The 23,199-nt window shown below is 39.8% G+C and overlaps 1 protein-coding gene across 11 annotated transcripts in view; it reads left to right on the forward strand.

Moving 5' to 3' along the window:
• TNRC6A (trinucleotide repeat containing adaptor 6A) overlaps positions 1–23,199 on the forward strand; it is a 237,836-nt gene that overhangs the window by 108,814 nt on the left and 105,823 nt on the right. For 7 of the 11 annotated variants that reach the window (XM_049903449.1, XM_049903454.1, XM_049903460.1 and 4 more), the window contains one exon: positions 22,179–22,226. The exons of 1 other annotated variant lie outside the window; for it this stretch is intronic. Coding sequence is in view for 2 of the 10 variants with exons in the window: in XM_049903453.1 (XP_049759410.1) it covers positions 22,179–22,226 (48 nt within the window). In the remaining 8 variants the exon portion in view is untranslated. Of the gene's footprint in view, positions 1–21,345; positions 21,808–22,178; positions 22,227–23,199 lie in introns of those variants that run through there. 3 more of the 11 variants (XM_049903450.1, XM_049903455.1, XM_049903456.1) reach the window with 2 other exon arrangements.

The raw sequence follows: 23,199 nt of genomic DNA on the forward strand, positions 1-23,199 counted from the left end.
ACTGGTTTTTTTTTATGGGAAGGGTTTTCTTCTCACTTCTTTCTTTTGAATCTTTCTTTCAAATCTTTGCTTATATGCTTGTTTCTCTACTTCAGTTTCACAGATTTGTAAGAAAAGCAAATCCTTATTGTTTAGGTCATTGCTAATTAAAATGTGGCTCATGGACCTATAATATGATAATCACCTGGGAGCTAGTCAGAAATGCAGAATCTCAGGCCTGCACCAGATTCTCAATCAGAATTTCCAAGATCCTCAGTTGATTCATGGGCACATTAGAGTGTGAGAAGCCACAGTTTAGGTAACTGTAGGATTGTAGCTGAAAGCAATCTAACCAGTACACAGAGGTTTTCTGGATTCCAACAGATCGAATTAGGCACAATTTTTGGCGTCAGCAGCAATGGAAGATCATCATAGCAGCTGGAGTTGGAGAGAAGGAACATGGCAGGGCAGCTAGGAGGACTGAGAGGTGGAGTGTTTGTGAGGTATTTATTAATTTATCAAATACTTACATGGTATTTAATATGTTCCAGGCACTGTTACAAGTGCTATGCAAATAATCGCTTATTTAGTCTCCTTAGCAACTCTTATACATTGGATTGTGTCCACCAAAAATGTATGTCGACTTGGCTAGGCCAGGATTCCCAGTATTGTGTGGTTGTCCACCATTTTGTAGTCTGATGTGATTATTCTACATGTTGTAAAGCCTAACCTCTATAATGTTAACGAGGCAGGATTAGAGGCAGTTATGTTAATGAGGTAGGACACAATCTGCAGGATTAGGTTGTATATTGAGTCAATCTCTTTTGAGATATAAAAGAAAGAATTGAGCAGAGAGGAGAGGGACCTCATTATCACCAAGCAAGAAGAGCCACAGAGCATGTCCTTTGGTCCTGCGGTCCCTGCCTGAGCTGAGAAGCTCCTCCACCAGGGGGAGATTGATGACAAGGACCTTCCTCTAGAGCCCACAGAGAGAGAAAGCCTTCCCCTAGAGCTGGCGTCCTGAATTTGAACTTCTAGCCTCCCAAACTGTGAAAGAATAAGTTTTTCCTTGTTAAAGCCATCTACTTGCAATATTTCTGTTATAGCAGCACTACAGAACTGAGATAACAACTTATGATTCATTTCATAGATAAGTCAACTCAGGCACAGAAAGGATAAGGTATAGAGTTGGTAAGTGGCAGAGCCAGGACTGGAACTCAGACCATCTGTCTCCAGTCTGCACTCGCTTCACTGAGGTCTCCCCATAGTCTTTGCGGAAGAATTTTAAGGGATCTAAAGAACCTGCAGAGAAGGTTTTTTTTTTTTTTTTTCCTTTCATGGTCCTATTTTTACCCCCTAGCTAGTGTGTTTTGGGAAGCATGGGTTGAACATTCATTATCTCATTTACTCTTCAACATTTCATTCCATTAATATTTTTATTGAGTGCCTGGTATGTACCATGTACCAGTGGTGAACAAGACACTATTCTTGCCTTCTCAGACTTGGTTAATACCTGATTAGTACTTTGGTGGTGCTAATTTTAGTGGGCAGCACTATGGAAGAAGAGATGAGGGACACCTAATCCAGACTGCTGAGGTCCAGAAAGATTTCCAGGAGAAAGAAAAGAGCAAGGTGAAACATAAAAAATGACCAGGAGTTACTCAGGCAAAGCTGGGCTGTGTAAAATGTACTTCTGAGGGAATATCAAATATAAAGGACCAGACATGGGCAAGAAAGTACCATGCCATAGGGGCATTGATACCATTTCTTTAAACGACCAGTGCTGAAGAGTAAGGTATTATTAATTCTTATTTTCCAGAAATAAAAACTGATGCTCTCAGAGGCTAATCAATGTGCCAAATATTAGTGATGCACAGAGAATCAGCACAGAGCCAGGCTGTAAGTCTAGATCTGTCTGGTGCCAAAGGCTATGTTCCATTCACCATACTTTATCCAGAATGAGAGGCCCTGTGCTTCATGGTACCCAGAGATTTTGACCAGCAGTAACCCCAGTATCTGGTAATAGCTGACATGAAACGATGCCCTAGAAGGTCCCTCACACTCTTTTTTCTCTTATTGCATCCCCAAACCCCAGTAGGCTATGACCTTCAGTGTGGCAGTACCATATAGGCTAAGATGACTGAGTGCTGTGCCCGTCTGGCCAGCCTGTGAGATGTATCTGTGGCCCATAAGATGCTGTCCCTGGTAAATGTCCTACATCTGGATTCTCATCTCTAGTCCCTGACCCCATACCTTTAGACATTCTCTACTATTCAAAATATTAAACATCTTTTCTAGCTTCTTTAACAGATCGTTGGACTCCTCCCACTCTATGTACTCCTGTAGCTAAAAGAGGTACTGATGATTATTAGACAAATTTCTCTCTGCTGTTTAGATATGTTTTTAACTGACCCAATGCAATGAGGCTACCAAATGTGATCAGGTCATCCTAGGCTAAATTAATGAAAGCATGGGGTCCAGAACCAGGGAGGTGGACTTGGTTGGGTCAGCCCTCACCAGGGAAGAACATTCAGTTCTGGGAGGAAAGTTGCCAAAAGGCAGCATGTTCAGAGGAGACCATCCAGAAGAGTGGAAAGCTCAAAGCCAAATTTATGACTAACAATTTTATGAACTGGACTTGTTTGGCCTGGAGCAGAGATGACTCAGAAGGAGATGGCTCCCAAACAAGGCTGCAGAGCACTGCAGGGGGAGACTTCAGGAGCCTCAGCTTGCTGCCCCTCCAGAATTCATTCCACTGCAGGCAGCTGGGCCTCCAATGTGTCTGCATCCCCTCTGAGTTCCCTTTCTCACTCCCCTTAGTAACTCTTTTAACTTTCCCCTTTCTTCAAACCTATGGCCTCACCATTTCTTCTCTCGTTTTCACATACGATTTTGTCTTCTTTTCTGAGAAAATTGCTACCAGTAAGAAAAAATTTCTCTGCAACATCAACTAATTAGTATCTGAGCCTATCCTTTCTGCCTTCCTTAGGGTCTTGTGGAAGGAAAGCTTGACTCCTTCTAAGGCTGATTCTTCCCCCTGGGCTCTGGAGCTCATCTTTCAATTTTATTCCTGTTTCTTCAACATGTCCCACTGTGCTGTTGGTTCTCTGCCCTCCTCCTCCTGTAAAGAAACCCAAGTCCTTCCTATCCTAAACAACAATGAAGCCTCCCTGTACGTCCACTGGTTGCATCCTTTCCTGTACTCCTGTAATCTCTATACTTCCTCTTCTCCCCCCAGTTTCATGTACGTAAACTTCAGCAAACCTTCAGACCATACCACGGTATGCCAGTGCTATTTGAGCTGTTGAAGAATATTAAGTTGAACCATAGGAAACTGTCATTTTGGGGGTATCACCTTTTTTGAGATGTGATTCACATACCATAAAATTCACACATTTAAGTGTATAACTCAATGGTTTTTACTGTATTCACAGAGTTGAATGTTGCATCACCACAATATATTTTAGAACATTTTCATCACCCACCCAAAAACAATTCCATCTGCTTTAGCTATCACCCTCAGGTCCCTAATCTCCCCTAGCCTTGTTGTTGATGTTGTTAGCTTACATCAAGTTGATCTCCCTACTCATGGTGATATATTAGGCAACCACTAATCCACTTTCTGTCTATAGATTTGCCTGTTCTGGACATTTCATATAAATGAAGTCATATAATCCCATTGCCATCGAGTCGATTCCAACTCATAGCAACCCTAAAGGCCATAGTAGAACTGCCCAGTAGGGTTTCCAAGGAGTGCCTGGTGGATACGAACTACTGACGTTTTCGTTAGCAGCCGTAGTTCTTAATGACTACTCCACCAAGGTTTCCAGTCATATAATAGATGATCTTTTATGAATGACTTCTTTCACTTAGCATAATGATTTCATGGTTCACCCATGTCGTAGCAGGTATCAGCACTTTATTCCTTTTTATCAATGACGCACTAGTTTTTTTTTTAATATTTCATTATACAGATATACCATGTTTTGCTTATCCATTCATCTGCTGATGAACAATTGAGTTGTTTCTACCTTTTAGCTATTATAAATAAAGCCATTATGAACATTTATATGCAGGCATTTATGTAGACATATCTTTTCAGTTCTCTTGGGTATATACCTAGGAGTGGAATTGCTGGATTGCATGGTAACTATATGTTTAACTTTTTGAGAAACTGCCAGACTGTTTTTCAAAGTGGCTGCATTGTTTTAGTTTCCCACCAACAGTACATGAGAGTCCTAATTTCTCCACATTCTTGTCACCACTTCTTATTATCTTTTTTATTATAGGCATTCTAGTGAGTATGAAGTGATATCTCATTGTGGTTTAGATTGCATTTCCCTGATGACTAATGATATTGAACATTTTGCTTATTGGCCATTTATTTACCTTCTTGGCAGAAATGCCTATTCAAATTCTTTGCCCATTTTTAAAATTGAGTTATGGGTCTTTTTCATTATTGAGTTGTAAGATTTCTTCATATTTTCTAGATACGAATCCCTCATCAGATATATGATTTGCAAATATTTTATCCCATTCTATGGGTTGTTTTTTCATGCTGTTTTTCAGTGTTCTTTGATGCACAAAAGTTCCTAGTATTAATGAGTTCCAATTTATCTTTTTTTTCTTTTGTTGCTTGTGCTTTAGATGTCATATCTAAGAAATCACTGCCAAATCCAAGGTCATGACAACTTACCCCTACATTTTCTTTTAAGAGTTTTAGCTCTTATATATAGGTCTTCGGTGTGTTCTGAGTTAATTTTTGTACACAGCGTGAGGTAGGGGTCCAACTTCTTCCTTTTGCATGTGGATATCCAGTTATCCCAGCACCATCTGCTGAAAAGACTATTCTTTCCCCTACTGGATTGTTTTATCACCCTTGTTGAAGGTGAATTAACTGTAATCATGAGGGTTTATATTTGGATTCTCAATTCTGTTTCGTTGATCTATATGTCCATTGTTATGCCACCATCAAATTTTCCTGATTACTACTGCTTTGTAATAAGTTTTGGAATCAAGAAGTGTGAGTCCTTCAAGTTTGTTCTTCCTTTTCAAGATTGCTTTTGCTATTCTTGGTTCCTTGAGTTTCTGTATGAATTTTAAGGGTCAGCTTGCCAATTTTTACAGAAGTCAGCTGGAATTCTAACAGGAATTGTCTTGAATCTGCAGGTCAATTTGGGAGTATTGCCATCTTAACAACATTAGATCTTCCGATCCATGAACATAGGATGCCTTTCCATTTGTTTAGATTTTCTTTAATGAAATTGTTATTTTTCTAGGTCAAAAACAGTTGAATGTTGACAATTTAGTATGGTCCAACCTCATATGTAAAGGAAGTCTTTCAGATTTTTCCAAAAACCAGCATAATGTTGATACAAAAACCAGAATCCAGTGGAACCTTAAAACCATAATGTACCACAGCCTGTTAACAATGATGGTGGTGATTTCCTGTGAGGAAGTGAGTGGATGCAGATTGGGAGGGGTATGAGAGGAGCTTCTGGGCATGGATGTGTTCACTTTTGTCGTAGGTCATCCAACTGTATTTTTCTGAATACATGTTATACTTCCATAAATGAATACGTTTACTTAAAAAAAAAAAAAGCCCACCACAACAAGTTGGGTTATTCCAGGAATGCAGTGTTAATGACTTATACTTATGTAGTATTAATTATGAATCAAACCCCTTTCCCCCCTCAAAAAAAAAAAGAACCCCACTGCTGTTGAGTTAATTGTGGCCCATACAAACCCTATAGGACCAAGTAGAACTGCCCCATAGGGACTCAAACTGCCTATCTTTTGGTTAGCAGCCTGAGCTCTTAACCACTGCACCACCAAGGATTTTATTATGAGCCAGGGACTGTTAAAGGGACCTTATATGCTTTACTCATTAAAATTTTGCAACAACTCCATGAGTTAGATATTACTGTCAACTGTGTTTCACAGAAAAGGCAACAAAGGCAAAAAGAGGTCACACAGAGAATAAGTGGCTGAGCTGGAATTTGAACCCAGCCAGTTTAGCCCCTTACCTGTGTAAGATAAAAAACCAACCCATTGCCGTCAAGTCGATTCCAATTTATAGCGACCCTATAGGACAGAGTAGAACTGCCAGGAACAAGATAAGAAAATTAATATTGCCACCATTATTTTAACATGGAACCCTGGTGGTGAAGTGGTTAAGCATTTGGCTGCTAACAAAAAGGTCGGCAGTTCAAATCCACCAGCTGCTCCTTGGAAACCCTACGGGACAGTTCTACTCTGTCCCGTTGGTTCGCTATGAGCCTGAATCAACTTGATGGCAATGGGTTATTATTTAACATTGTTCTAGATGTAAACCCAAAAACCAAACCCATTGCCATCGAGTCAATTCCAACTCATAGTAACCCAATAGGACAGAGCAGAACTACCCCATAGGGTTTCCAAGGAGTAGCTGGTAGATTCGAACTGCCGACCTTTTAGTTAGCAGTCAACGTCTTAACCACTGTGCCACCAGGGCTCTGTTCTAGATGTACCAAGATAAAAATAAGTTTAGGAATTACAATATGAAGACAATATAATTAGCATTTGCAGGTAACATGATTGCATAGCTGGACAACCCCAGAGAACCATGAGAAGATCTCTTATAAACAATGAATTAAGTCAACAAGGTAGTTGACTTAACCACTGTGCCATTAAGTCAACAATTAAGTCAACAAGCTGATTGACTTAATTGACAACAAGGCTCAAAACTAATATCCAAAATCCATAACATTTCTGTATTTCGGAGCAAAGCTAGAAAACAAAATGGGAGAAAAGATTGTAATTAAAAATAGCAATGACCACCACTATTACTACATCAGTACTGCCAAAAACGAAGGAACATGGAAGAAGAAACAAATGGAAATATACCCTGTTCTTCAGTCAAAACACCTAATAATGTAAAGATGCATATTCTCCCTAAATTAATATTTACTTTTAATTTTATACCAATAAAAATATATTATGTGTTTTTGGAAGTAGACTTACTGAGTCTAGAGTTCAAATGGAAAAATAAGCAAGGCTAGCCAGAAAAATCCTGAAAAAGGAAGGTAATTAAAAAAAAAGGATTAACCCTGGCATGTATTCAAACATACTATAAAGCTACATTTATGCAAAAAAAAAAAAAAGGTTGGTGCTGGTACACAAAGAGAAAGGGCACGTTAAAGAAACAGAGAAGGAGCTAGAAATAGACCTAAATACATTTGGGAAACAAATAAATGGTAAAGCTAGTATTTCAAATTAAAAAAAGAAATTTTACAGTATTATAGTTGATGTTGGGCTAATTTGGCTAGCAATTTGGAAAAACAAGTTAATGCTAGATGCCTGTCTGATTCCTTACACCAAATAAATTCTGGAAGGATAAACAATTTAAATGTAAACAAATGAAGTGCGGGGGGGGGAACATGAGGAAATATATATATATTCCTACACATACACATATAATTTTGAATTAGAGAAGATCTTTCTAAGCAAGACACAAAACTCAGAAGCTAGAAAGGAAAAATTGGCTGCATAAAATTTAAAATTGCTGCACAGAATAAAAATATCACAGACTAAGTTAACAGGTAGGTAACAAGCTAGAAAGAATGTTTTTACCAACCAGACTACAGACCAAGAACAAATTTCCTTAACATACAAAGAGCTCTGATACATTAAAAAAAAAAAAAAGGAAAAATATGAACAGCTTAAAAATTGGACAAAGTCTATGGAGATACAGCTCACAAAAAAGAAATACAGATGGCTTATGAACACATAAAATGTTTCCCTAAGTTACTAGTGACTAAAGAAATGCAAAAAATGCAATTTAAGATTACAGATTGTCAAAGATGAAAGTGTCTAATGAAACATATAATGAGTAAGAGGAAACAGGTGCTTTCATAAATTGTTGGTCAGAGCGTAAATTGGCACGATCCCATTGAATGTCAATTCAACAATATTTTATCAACATTTTAAAATGTTCATATCTTTGACATTTAAAATGTTCATACCCACTTCTATGAGTCTATGCCACAGGTATCTTGAATACATGAGCAAAGGTGTAAATAGAAAAAATTTTTAAAAAACAATCACAAACTTACAGAAAAGTTGGAAGTACAGAAAAATAACTTTTCCCGCTGAACCAGTTGAGGGTTAAATTCCTGGCACAATGCCACAGCATCCTGGAATAAATGAGTGTATGTTCCCTACAAGCTGGGACATTCTCCTACCTAACCTCAATACAATAATTGAAATCAGGAAATTCACATTGATACCATCTAATCCCCAAATCCCCTTCAAGACTACAATTATCCTAATGCCTTTTTAGCAAAGGGATCCGGTTTAGAATCAAGCATTGCATTTAGTTGTCATACCCCTTTAGCCCTTTAGTTGTCTTCACCCAGGAGCACTTCCTCTGTCTTGCCTTGACTGTCATAATGTTGACACTTTAAAAAAGAAAAAAATGTTGTCAGTTGCTCTCAAGTCAGCTTCAACTCATGGTGACCCCAGCTACAACAGAACAAAACGTTGCCTGGTCCTGTACCATCTTCACGATGGTATGCTTGAGTACACTATTGCAATCATCGTGTATTTTGAATGCCTTCCAACCTACTGGGCTTGTCTCCCAGCACTGTATCTGTTATGGATTTAATTGTGTTCTTCAAAAATGTGTGTTGTAACTCCTAACCTCTATGCCTGTGAGAGAGCCCTGGTGGCACGCTGGTTAAGTGCTTGACTGCTAACCGAAAGTTCAGTGGTTTGAACCCAGCAGCCGCTCCTCAGGAGAAAGATGTGGCAGCCTGCTTCTGTAAAATTTTACAGCCTTGGAAACCCTAAGGGGCAGTTCGGCTCTGTCCTGCAGGGTTGCTAAGAGTAGGAATTGGCTCCACAATGGGATTGGGTTTTTTTTGTTTTGTCTTGCTTATGCCAGTGGTTATAGTCCCATTTGGGAATGAGTTGTCTTTGTTATATTTATAAGGCAGGATTAGTGTAGGGTGTGTCTTGAGTCAATACCTTTTGAGACGTAAAAGAGATTAAACAAGCAAGTGAGCTAGCAGAGATAGGGGAAGAGAGATGCCAAGCCACATGGAGACTGCCCAGGAGCAGAAGCTCAGAGACAAGGACGTTCCTCCAGAGCCAGCAGAGAGAGAAAGCCTTTCCCTAGAACTGGAACCCTGAATTCAGACTTCTAATCTCCTAAACTCTGACAAAATAAATTTCTGTTTGCTAAAGCCACCCACTTGTGATATTTCTGTTACAGCAGCATTAGGTAACTAAGACAAAATCAGACAATACTCTGTTGGGTTTTCATTGGCTAATTTATGGACATAGAGCATCCAGCTTTTCTTCCTATCTTTCTTAGTCTAGAAGCTCTGCTGAAACCTGTCCACCATAAGGACCCAAGTTGGTGTTTGAAATACTGGTGGCATAGCTTCCAGCATCATAGCCATGTTGTGTATACCAATAGTCATTCCTTTTTATTGCTGAGTAGTATGCCATTGTGTGAGTATACCACGATTTATTTTTATTGATGGACATTTGGGTTGTTTCTAATTTTTGAATATGACAATAAAGCTTCTATGAACATTCATGCATAAGTCTTTGCATGGACAAATGCTTTCATTTATTTTGGGTAAATACCTGGGAGTGCACTGTATGATAGGTGTGTGTTTAACTTTTTAAGAAACTACCAAAAAGGTTTTCCAAAGAAATTTTATAATTTTACGATCCCATTAGCAGTGTTTTTATATGTGGGACTATGATCCATGTTGACTATGATCCATTTTGAGGTACTATTGAGGTACCATTTTTTTCATATGAATATTCAGTAACATTTCTTAAAATACTGGTCTCACTAAATTGTTTTTGCACACTTTGTTGAAATAATTTCACTGTATGTATATAAGTCTATTTCTGGACTCTCTGCTCGTTACATTGATCTGTTTATCTATCTTGATGCCAATACCACACTGTCATCTTTATGATAAATCTTCAAATCAGTTAGTCTACATCCCCCAATTTTAGTCTTCTTTTTCAAAGTTGTTTTGACTATTCTCTGTCCTCTACATTTCACTATGGGTTTTAGAATAAGACTGCCAATTTTTATTTAAAAAAAAAAAGCCTGCTAGAGGTTTGACTGAGATTGCATTGAATCTATAGGTCGATTTGGGGAGAATTGGCATCTTAACAATACTGAGTCCATCAGCACAGCATAACTCTCCACTTTATGATTTATGTAATCTTTAATATCATTCAGTTATGTTTTATAGTTTTCAGTGTACGGGTTTTATACATTCTGTCAGATTTATCCCTAAGTATTTCATTGTATTTTTTTATGTCATTCAAAACAGTTGTATTTTTAAATTTCCATTTCCTATACAGCATGCTATTTTATAGAAATGCAGTTGATTTTTATGTTGTTTTCGGATCCTGTAACCTTACTAAACTTACTTTTTAGATCTAGTAGCTTTTTACTAGATTGCATAGGATTTTCAACATAGATGATCATGCCATCTGTGAATAAAGACAATTGTATTTCTTCCTTTCCACTCTTGTGCACTGGCTCTAACCTCCTGAGCAATGATGAACAGAACTGGTTAGGGCAGACATTTTGTCTTGTTTCTGATATTAAAGTGAAAGAATTCAGTATTTCATCATTAAGTATTGTCTTAGGCTGGGTTCTCTAAAGAAGCAAAACCAGTGCAGGATAGATAGATAGATAGATAGATAGATAGATGGATGGATGGATGGATGGATGGATGGATGGATGGATGGATGGATGGATGGATGGATGGATGGATGGATGGATTGGTGTAAAGGAAATGGCTCACACAGTTGTAGAGACTGTAAAGTCCCAAGTCTGTGGATTAGGCTAGAGACTTCTCCTGACTCACATAGCCGAAGGGGCTGGTGAATCCAAGATCGGAAGGTCAGATAGCAGGCCTCTGGCTCACAGGCTGTGGAGGCCTATGAATCCCAAGATTGGTAGGTAAACCGCTAGCTCAAAAGCCAAGAACAGCCCCAGGACAGGAACCATTCCCGAAGACAACTCATCAGACATGGAAGGGACTGGACAATGGGTTGGAGAGAGATGTTGATGAAGAGTGAGCTACCTGTATCAGGTGGACACTTGAGACTGTGTTGGCATCTCCTGTCTGGAGGGGAGATGGGAGGGTAGGAAACTGGCAAAATTGTTACGAAAGGAGAGGCCGGAAGGGCTGACTCATTAGGGGGAGAGTAAGTGGGAGTATGGAGTAAGGTGTATATAAGTTTATACGTGACAGACTGACTTGATTTGTAAACGTTCACTTAAAGCTCAATAAAAATTATTAAAAAAAAAGCCAAGAACAGATGAATGGGAGCCAACTGCAGGATCCAGAGCGAGCAAAAGCCATTCAGCCATGCCAGAAAGTCCATTTATGTTAGATGCAAGCCACACCCCCAAGGAATATCCCTTTCAACTGACTGGCTGCTCACAACAGATTTCATCATGGAGGTGATCACATTATGTCAGATCTGATTATGGAAGTGATTACATCATTAAAAAGCCAAACTACATCATAACTGCCAAACCACTGAGGAAACATGGCCCAGCCAAGTTGACATATAACTTTAATCATCACAATCCACCCCTTGTCAGCTTGGCAGCTGTACACATCTCCTTAAACCATACAGAATCTCTGAAAAAAGGCAATTGTAAAGTCATACTTGTGCCTAACATGATACAACTAACATGCATAAAACTGAAAATGCACTAGACCTGTTTACATCTTATATTTTATAAATGAAGAAAACAGAAATAATCGATGGACACGTACAAGGGAAAAATAACCCAAAAATACTCATAACAATTAAAGTCCTTGTTTCTGCAACTAGTCACATGGTCGTAACTGGTATTTAGAACTACCTTCTTCCACCACCCATTCAGTATTTCCTTTGCCCTCAGCAAGCACCTCAGCTGGTTGTGGTTCTTTGCCTAGTGGGGTGACCTGAATCTTCATTCCTGAAAGTTCTGGGCTGTTCATTAGTAGTCATGTCAGAATTGGGTTGCTGTAGTTTTCCATTGATTTTGATCACAAGGAACGATAGTACTAAGAGATGTCCTAAGGGATCTCCTGTATTCCAGACATGCCATTCTTTATTTCCATTATGTAATATCAATCTAATTTCCCCTTGGTAATCAGGATCAATCACACCAGCTGATATGGTAACTCCCTTCTTTGCCTGTTGATCTAGAGGCATGAGGAGCCCAAAGTGGCTGGGTAGCATTCTTAACTTCCAGTTGAATGGACTCAGTGTTTTATCTCCTAGAGGGAGCATTTCTCCCTTTGGAAATATTACCTCCACTTTAATTTTCTGAAAAAGTTTGGTAGAAATGGTATTATTTATTCATAAACATTTCACAGGATTAATGAAGCCATCTGGACCTGGAGTTTTCTTTGTGGGAAGGTTTTTAACTACAAAATAAAATTTTTTAGTAGACATAAGACTATTCAGGTCATCTTTTTTTCTTAAGTGAGTTTTTATAGTTTATGTCTTTCAAGAAATTTGTTCATTTAACTGAGTTTAATTTTTTGGTACAAACTTGTTCATTATGTTTCCTTATTTTTATTTTACTGAGGATCGGTAGTGATATCGCATCACTTATTTCTGATATTACTACTTTTTGTCTTCTATTTTCCCTGATCAGTCCAGCTAAAAGTTTATGAATTTTCTTAATCTTCTCAGAGGACTAGTTTTTTGTTTCATTGATTTTCTCTATTATTTTTCTGTTTAACTTATTCCACTCTGATCTTTATTATCTGCTTTATTCTTTTTATTGTGAGTTTCATTTGCTCTTCTGCTAGATCCTTAGAGTAGAAACTGAGGTCGTTGATTAGAGACCTTCTTCTCCAATATAGATGATTAGTGCTATAATTATCCCTCTAAATACTGCATTAGCTGCATTCTGCAATTTTTGGTATATCTTCATTTTATTAAAATTATTCATACATTCTAATTTCCATATTGATTTATCCTTTGACCCATGGGTCATTTATAAGTGTGTTATTTTGTTTCCAAATATTTGAGGATTTTCCAAATCTCTTTCTGTTATTAATTTCTAATTTTATTTCACTGAGGTCTGAGAACACTCTTTATATAATTAAAATCCTTTCTAGTTTAGTGAGACTTGTTTTATAGCTCAAGTATTGTCTATTTTGGTAAATGATTTGTGTACAATCAAGAATAATGTAGTGAATATAGAATATACAGATGAAATTTATGAGCAACAAGAATGGTTTAGGCTGTTGGAAATGTAAACTGGTATAACCATTTTAGAAAACTCTTTGGCAGTTTCTTGTTTAGTCAAATATATAGTTATCCTAAGAGTCACCAATTCTAGTCTTAGGTATTTATCTAAGACATATAAGAACATATGTCCATTGTCCTCAAAAAAGATTTACATAAGAATGTTCATAGCAGATTTATTCATAATAGTCCAAAACTGTAAACAATTGAAATGTCCATCATCAGGAGGATGGGTAAACAAACTGTGATACATTCATCAAATGGAATACTTCTCAACAATAAAAAGTAATGAATCACTGACACATGGTATAATATTAATGACTCTCACAGACATTATGTTCAGCAAGAGAAGCCAGACATAAAAGGGTATGCACTACGTGATTCCATTTATATGGTGTTCTAGCCCAGATCAGTACTAAGTTATGATGATTTTAACCAGAAAATTGGTTGTCTGGTGTCAGGGGAGTGAATGATTGAAAAAGGGCACAAGGGAATTTTCTGGGGGTGATAACAATGCTCTATATATTGTTTGTGGTGTTGGTTACGTGGGTTTATTAATTTGTCAAAAGAAAGGAAGAAAAGAGTGAATCTGTGGAGCTATCAGGGTATCCTGGGGGTGGTAGTGGTGGTACTAGAGAATCAGAGGAAGGGAAAGATAAGAGAGAAGTTAGGAGACAAAATAACTTGCTAATGTATTGAATAAGGCAGAGGGAAATCAAGGATGACTGTTTGATTTCTAGCTGAGGGATCTTAATGACTGGTAATGTTATTGTTGACAAGGAAAAGACCAGGAAAGGGACAGATTTGTGGAGGGAAATAAGAAAGCTAATTTTAACATGTCAGTCTGAGATGCCTGAGAGGCATTGTTTGGCCCCATTATATTATATTCTTTTTGTTCTCCTTTCTACTTTGCTGGTTTCTTTATTACTTCCTCGGAGTGTCAGAGTTCCTCAGGACTCATTCCTCAGCTCTCTTCTCACTCCATAGCAGTGGTTCTTAATAAAGTAGTAGTTCAGCACTCCTCAGAGAGTTTGACATGTTGAAGTGTTTTTGGTTGTCATAATGAAGGGGATCATACTATTAAGGTTCAGTGGATGGGGGCCATAGGTGCTAGACAGGGATGGACCCACAAAATGGAGAACTTCCCCTCTTACTGGACATTCACATAGGCGAAAGGCATATGGATAATTATCTGAGGACTTAACTCCTTGTTTTGCAGTTTAACATACCCTAAAATTTCCGGTAATGCAATTACCACATAACTTGATGGAGAATTGTTTTGTAATTGTTTAGAAATTGTTCTCTGTTCCAGAAAAATTACATCCCCAACAAGACTATAGTTCTTGGTGTGTGAGTAACCAATTAAACACTGCTGTGTCAGCCTGCATTCATAGTAGCATTTCTACATGTACGTGCCAGCATCTGCCTACTTCACTATGTCTTTCAGTATAGTCCACTCTTAGCATTTGCATATTGTGAGACATTTTATTTTATCACAGTTAAAAACCAAAAACCCATTACTGTCGAGTTGATTCTGACTCATGGCAACCCCATGTGTTACAGAGTAGAACTGCTCCATAGGTTTATTTTTGGCTGTAATCTATACAGAGGCAGATCACCAGGGCTTTCTTTCCACAGAGTCTCTGGGTGGGTTTGAACAGCCAGTCGTTAGGTTGGCAGCTGATCACAAACTGCTTGTGCCATTTCCCTTTTATTTCTGCTTTATATTAGCGGTAAGTCATATGTGCATTTTGAAATTATGTGTCTAATATTATCACTTTAGTAAAGGGGGTGCAGGTGTGACCCAGCCATCCCAAACCTATATATATATATAAACAAAAGAATTGAAAGCAGGGACACAAACAGAAACTTGTACACCAATGTTTATTGCAACAGTGTTCACAATAGCTAAAAGGTGGAAACAACCTAAATGTCCAACAACAGATAAATGGATAAACAAAATGTGGTACATACATACAGTGGAATATTGCTCAGCCAAAAAGAGAAATGAAGTTTACATGCACGTTATAACATGGATGAATACTTAAAACATTATGCTGAGTGAAATAAGTCAGTCACAAAAAGACAAATATTACACTATCCCATTTATATGAAATAGGCAAATATATAGAGACCAGTTCTAAAAAGCAAAGCTATCATATCACTCTGATGACTAAGGTTCGCCTGCCCCAAGCCATGGTCTTTTCAATCACCTCATATACATGCGAAAGCTGAACAATGAAAAAAGAAAACAGAAGAATTGACGGGACTTGAATTGTGGTGTTGGCAAAGGATATTGAGTACACCATGGACTGCCAGAAGAATGAACATCAGTCTTAGAAGAAATAAAACTGGAATGTTCCTTACACGTGAGGATGGTGAAACTTTGTCTTGCTTACTTTGTACATGTCAGGAAAGACCAATCTCTAGAAAAGGACAGCAAGTTTGCTAATTAAAGCATTGGCAAAATGAGGGAAACCCTCAAAGAGATGGGTTGACATGATAGCTGCAACAATGGACTCAAACATATCAAAGATGGAGAAGATGGTGTAGGACCTGGCAATGCTTCGTTCTGTTATATACAAGGTTGCCATGAGTCACAGCAGACTGGACTGCAACTATCAACAACAACAGTAAAGACCAAAGTTTATTAGTGGCTACCAGGGAAGAGAGGGGGAATGCGTGTCTGTTTAGGGGGCACTGAGTCTCTGTTAATGGTGGTGGAATAATCTGGAAAGGGATGGTGGTGATAGTTACACAACATGATGAACATAATCAATGTCATTGAATTATATGCATAAAAAAATGTTAAATTGGCAAATGTTTTGTTATGTATGCGTATTTTACCACAATAAAAATAAATAATTCAATTTCTATAAAAGGGAGACTGGGGTGCAGCACGTAATATGATCGAGAGAAACAGATTTATAATTTATTAGTGACCTGGGTTTGGAGCCAGATCACTTGGTTTTACTGTGACTTTAAGCAAGTTAGTTACCCTCCTATGTAAAATGGGGATAATATTCCTACCTCACCTGGCTGTATGAGGACAACAATTAATGATTACTTAATATTTATAAGGAAACCCTGGTGGTGTAATGGTTAAGTACTACAGCTGCTAACCGAAAGGTCAGCAGTTCGAAGCCACCAGGCCTTCCTTGGAAACTCTATGGGGCAGTTCTACTCTGTCCTATAAGGTCACTATGAGTTGGAATCAAGTTGACAGCAATGGGTTTGATTTTGGTTTTTAAGATTTATAAAGCACTTAGAACTTGTGCCTGGCTGGTGCATGTTAAGTACCAAATAAATATTAGTTAAATAGAATCAATACTCTTTCTCCAAAAAATCTTATCCATATTTATGCCTCCAATTTTTGTTTATACATTATTATAGAAAAAAACCCTAAATTTAAAAATATTCTGAGTCAGCTTTGCCTTAAGAAATACATATATACCTTATGATGGTATTCAGTAAAGCTGGGGAGAAAAAGCAATTCTTAATTTTCCAGGCACGAAGCTAGTCACATACCCTTAAAAAAAAAAAAGTTGCTGTCGAGTCAATTCCAACTCATAGTGACCCTATAGAACAGAGTAGAACGCCACCTGGTAGATTCGAACCGCTGACCTTTTGGTTAGCAGCTGTAGCAATTAACCGCTATGCCACCAATGTTTCCAATTTACCTTTACTGGTATGATAAGGTAAAGAGAGGGTTGGAGAATATCTATGTTCTGGTAACCTCAGAAATCAAAGGAAAAAAGAATCCAGGGGACAAAGACAAATGCAGAAAAGATCTTATTTAAGTTTAAATTTGTACAGCCTCTGGTTCACATTATGTTCACTGAGAAGAAGCAAGACATTTTCTGAGATAGTTACAGGTTCTTCCTGAGTTAGTCAATAAAAAAGTTCTTGTAGAACAGATATTCATTGTTACATACAAAGTTTCAAACTGTAAACTTCAACCATCAACCATGAGGCATGCAAAAGATTGTTAGATTCATTTGCTCTATGAAATATGTTTGTTGTAGAAAATGGCATTTGCTTATTTAAACGTACATGTTAATGATACCCATCACTCTATAAAGGGCCTTGTTTCTGAGTTTGTTCTTAACTGATTGTGCAAGTAAAAATGGCAGCTCCAGCAGATTTAAATCCAAATACACCATTAAGCCTGTTTTCTTCCACCATGATCACTCGCACTTAAACCTCCAGCCTCAGACCCTTCCTCTGCTATTCCCTAAGCCCCACCTTTGCCTTCTCCTTCATCTTTCACCTCTCAACTGAAGCTTTACATTTTCAAAGAAACCTTCTTTGGCCACGTGGTCTATGTTATGTTCCTTTGTTTAGCACTTTTTCTAGAGCATCATTCCTTTCTTCCTGTGCACTTGTCACAGCTTTTGACTACATACTCTGTTTGATTTTCTAGAAAAATCTGCCTGCGCCACTAAACTTAACCCACTGAGTAGCTCCTCACAAGTGTCAGAGAACCAAACCCTAGTACAGTACCTGGCATATAGTAGATGTTCTATAAATATTTGTTGCATGGCTTAATGAAAGTAGAACTGCCACTTTGTCAGTCTAGGGTACACAGGTGAGATATGGGCTAAAGATATGAATTTGAGAGTCATCAGCATTTAGATAGTATTTAAATGCAAGAGAATGAATGAGATCCCCCATCCCAAAGAGAAAGGGGAGAGAGGGGAAAGTCTGGAATAGAGCAAAGGAAATCTCCAATATTTATTTGGATCTGCAATATTTATTTATTTGCCTCCTAAGCAAAGACTCTCCTTTGCTCCTACTCTCCCCTGGAAGCCACTAATAAATTTTGGTCTGTATTCATTTGCTGAGAAAGGATACAAAAAAAGGAATGGCCAATGAGGTAAAACAAAATCCAGGAACATGTGTTATCCAGATAGCTGTCTTAGTTATCTAGTGCTGCTGTAATAGAACTACCACAAGTGGATGGCTTTAACAAAGAGGAATTTATTCTCTCACAGCCTGGGAGGCTAGAAGTCTGAATTCAGGGTGCCAGCTTCAGGGGAAGGCTTTTTGTCTCTGTTGGCTCTGGAGGAAGGCCCTTGTCATCAATCTTTACCTTGTCTAGGAGCTTCTCAGCGTGGAGACCCTGGGTCCAAAGGACACAGTCTGCTCCCAGCTCTGCTTTCTTGGTGCTATGAGGTTCCTCCATCTCTCTGCTTCTTTCTTTTATATCTCAAAAGAGATAACTCTTGTAGATTGCCTCCTGCTTCATTAACATAACTGCCTCTAATCCTGCCTCGTTAACATCATAGAGGTAGGATTTACAACACATAGGGGAATCACAGCAGATGACCAAATGGCGGACAGTCACACAATACTGGGAAGCATAGTCTGGCCAAGTTGACACACATTTTGGGGGGACACAATTCAACCCATAACAATGGTCAAGAAGTATTACTCTCTTAAGAAGGAAGGAGTGATCTGCTGTTGCAAATGCAGCTTAGAAGTGAATCAAAATGAGGACAGAAATGTTACCACTGAGTTCGGCAACTTCAGGGTCATTTGTGACCTTGATCAGAGCACTTTTAGGATATCAGGTGAAAATTAGTGGGGGTAAGGGAGTAAGCAAACAAGAACAGCTTGTGTAGAAAACTTTTTCAAGAAGTTTGGCTGGGAAGGAGAGCAGAAAAAATGGGATTGGGGAGAAATGAGGCATCAAGGGAGGGTTTTTTGTTTGTTTTTTTAAGTGGAAATCACTGGGACATGTTTGTATGATGATGGGAAATATCCAGTGGAACAAGAGACTGATTAGTGAAAAGAAAGGATAACAACAGGAGAAAATCCCTGGGCAAGGAATCAATGTTGGTCCTACATTTTCATTCCTCTTTGACCTAGCCCTATGCCCCAAGATTAAAAGAGATCATTGAAATGTGATGAGCATGACCTCATAGCAAACCCTATATTGTAGTCCAAGACAAAACAAAAACAAAAAACAAGCAAAACAAAAACACCCAAGCCCACTGCTGCCGAGTTGATTCTGACTCAGCCACCAGATAAGACAGAGTAGAACTGCCCCATAGGGTTTCCAAGGCTGTAAATCTTTATGGAAGCAGACTGCCACATCTTTCTCCCTCGGAGTGGCTGGTGGGTTTGAACCACTGACCTTTTGGTTAGTAGCAGAGTACTTAACCACTGCACCACTGGTGCTCCTTTATAATGCAGCTCAGGAGGGGTCATATGAGACATGTTGAGCCATTCTGGATGGACCGTCAAGAAATCATACTCTTTAGCTTTCTTGGGGATGGAAACCCTGGTGGTGTAGTGGTTAAGTGCTACAGCTGCTAAACCAAAGGGTTGGCAGTTCAAATCCGCCAGGCGCTCCTTGAAAACTCTATGGGGCAGCTCTACTCTGTCCTATGGGGACTATGAGTTGGAATTGATTCGACAGCACTGGGTTTGGTTTTTTTTTTTTTGGAGCTGGGATTAGTTGGAGGGTTCCTCAACCTTGGTGCTACTGGCACTTGGGCTGCTTATCATGTGTTGTGGAGAGCTGTCCTGTGCATTGCAGGATGTTTAGCAGAATCCCTGGTCTCTGCTAACAACTCCTTCCCAGTTGTGACAATCAAAAATGTCTTCAGATATTGCTAAATGTCCCTGGGTGGGAGGAAGGGGACAAAAATCACCCCAATTGATGATCACTGAGCTATGCAAACTGTAGAAAGCTGAAAGAAAAAAAAAAAAAAACAGCTAATCTTAAGTTGTTTAAATGTTCACAAATATTACTGTTGCCATTGCCTTATCCTATTGTGGTAAGTTATTTATAAACCCGTTAAAAAAAATTTTTTTTTTTTTAGCAAGCATATTGTGCTATACATACATGTTTCCATATTTTAACTCCTAAAGAAACACTGTAATATCATTTTTGACATTTAAAGTAGAAAGGATAATGAAGAAAAAAAAAAAAAGAATGACAACAAATATATGAATGGAGTGAATCAACCCTAGCGATGATGGCTGGAAAAGGAAAGTCATTAGCCTTTCTTCGGTGTGCAGTACATTTTACATTTTGTAAACCTAATTATTTTTAAAAAATGCATTTTTTTACAAGTTCACTGTGTAAAACAACAACACAAAAAACTAGATACACTAAAAGAAGATTAAAAATAACTCATGTCAGTTAATATTTTGGTGCATATGTTTTTGAATGTTCTTTCTGCATATTCATTTATTCATTCATTCAATATTTCTTGCACACTTTGCTCAGAGAGTAAGAACTGGACAGTTACAGAACTTTTTGTTTTTCTTGAACGGGAGGGATTTGAGCATGTTTTAAAGGCCAGTGAAAGGGCCTAGTTGAGAAAAAAGAAAATGGTATAATCCATAATCATAGTGAGATGTGAGGTGTCTGTAGAGATACGAAGAAATGGTTTTTAAGCACAGTGCAGGAGTAGTCCTTAGAAGAAACACCATGGTGAGATAATGGGTAGATACACATACACACACACAAACCTATGCATATATGTATCTTATTGTATCTACATGTAGGTATGTATGTATCTTACTGTATCTACATGTTTCTTGCAGGGTGAGCTGCTTTGGAACCCACTTTTTTCGCTTCCTTTATAGTAACCATTTCCCCACGTTGTTATTCTTCCTCCTACATCGCTTTTACAGTATCCCAATGCATGCATGCAGCTTAATTTTTAAAGCCACCTCCTAAATGTTGGATATTTTGGTTGTTTACAATTTTTCACTATCATCGATACCATGACCTAACATCTTGATAGTGAACTATTTGTAAATACTCAGAATTGTTTCCTGAGCAAAAATTCGTGCGAGTGGAATTGTTGAGTCAAAGGCTCGGTAAAATTCAGTGGGTAACGAATCATTTCTAAATCTCAGCTCCCTTCGGGTAGGAGGCATCAGAGAAACAGAAAGGTTAAATAACTGGCCCAAGGACAAAAATAATTAGCAAGTGACCAAATTCAAGAGCCGCGCGAGCTCCTCGTACAGCGACAGGGGTAGAATTTGCGGTTTCGGTGAGAGTGTGTGTGTATTTTAGTGGGGGAGGGGACGGGCAGCGGGGAAGGAAACTTGTGTCGCAGCAAAGAAGGAGGAGGGAAGGGGCCCAAGTCAGACAGCAGTCGACCGCGGCGAAAAAGGGTAGGCTCGGCAGGCTCCGCAGCCTTCCCGCCGGGCGCCGAGGAAGCCGTGACTTCCAGGGAGGTCCGGGAAGCGGGGTGGCTGCGCACTTTGCTCCGGCGGTTGCCAAGAGCCTGCCCAGACTGCGGAGCGCGTTGCTAGGGCCTCCATCTTGGGGCCGGTGGCCGCGGCGCCCCCGGAAGGGGTTGCCGAGAGGGGCATTCACTTCCGGTCTGGGGCCCGCGGCGGCGGCGGCGGCGGCGGCGACGGCGGCGGCAGCGGCGGCGGCAGCGGCGGCGGCGGCGGGTCGGTGTAGAAAATGGCGCTGGTGCAGCGTCTCGGGCCTCTCCCCGCGGCGCTGCGGAGGGCTTGAGGCTCCCGAGCCTCGTTCGCCGTGCCCCACTTGCTCGTGCACTTTACACACATGAGGTGAGCGGGGCGGGGGCGGGAGCCTCCCTCCGGGCGGGCGGAGCCTGGGGCGCTGCACCAGGGCCCGTGACCGCGGGCGGCGGCGCCGGGCGTCCCCTAGACCTCGGGCCTCGGCGGGAGAGCGCGGGCTGCGCCGCTGCGGAGGCAGGGCGGGCGGGCGGGCGGCCCGGAGGGCGGCGCTGCGCTGCCTGGGCCGGGCCGGGGGCTGCGCCTCGCTCCTGCGGTCTGACCGCAGCCGGGGCTGCAGCCTCGCAGCTTTGTGAGCCCCCGTCCGCGTCCCGCTCCTCTCCCCTCCCCCAGCCGGCCCCGGAGCGAGCCGCTGCCGCAGCGGCTGGGTTTTCACGCGCATCTCGTTTTCTGTTCTCTTCCAGAGAATTGGAAGCTAAAGCTACCAAAGACGTAGAAAGAAATCGAAGCAGGTAAGATGGGCGAGCCTTCCTTCCCCCGTTGCACTAATGGTGTGTTTTCACTCTGGCTTGCCCTTTCTCGGTTTAGAAGTTCCCCGTGTCATTTTCTGTCGCACGCAGGGAACAGACATTCGGGAGGAGCGGCCGGAGGGAATATCGTCTGGAGGGTTTGCGGGGGGGATGCGTAATTACGTGTGTGCCTTTCTGGGGGGGGGTGTGAAAAGCAATTCTTGTAAACTTAGTTAAAGCATTCTTATCCTTTTAGAATTTAATTAGGGGACTTGTGCATTAATTACTGTTGTAAATGGTTGCAGGCATTGTGTGACTCATGATTGAGGCGGCCCTTATGGCGGGCTGTCAAACTGTTTTGGCTTCCCCGTTATTAGTTTGTAGCTAAAATTGTTGCCTTTATGAAAAGATACTATGTGTTCGCATTGTTTTTTTTTTTTCCTACACATTGTAGTCAGGCGGCTTCTGTTGCGGTGGAAACACTTTTGCCCTTGAACTTTACCAAGCATAAGCTGCGTCTTGTTTTCCTTCGAAACTACATTTGTGGTCTACGTTCGGGGTGTGTTCTTTTTATCAGCTGATAAAATAATTAAAAATCCCCTCCCGGTTAGTGGTTATCCTTCTTATCGGGTTGGAGTGCTTATTGGGCTGGTAGCTTAAATCATCATTATAAAGGGGGCGTTTTGTCTTTAAAATGATGCTTTTATGGAAATGTTTAGCTTTATTGAGCTGTAATTGCTTGAGTATTAGGGCATTGCACTGTATTTAATTAAGTCTTTAACATTCATTTTCTGTCACAATCTTTTCCTTTCTTATTCAGCTTCTCTTTTTGCATCACACTGGGATACTCGGAAACTTCCAGATTAACTAAATCAGTGAACTGGTTTCTTTCGGTTGGACAGAATAAAATAGCATTTCTCCTATCTCAGATCTTAATGTAGTTTGCTCTTGATGATTGTTTATATGGAGGTTATTA

This window comes from Elephas maximus, chromosome 12 (assembly GCF_024166365.1).
Source record: "Elephas maximus indicus isolate mEleMax1 chromosome 12, mEleMax1 primary haplotype, whole genome shotgun sequence".
Lineage (NCBI taxonomy): Eukaryota > Metazoa > Chordata > Mammalia > Proboscidea > Elephantidae > Elephas > Elephas maximus.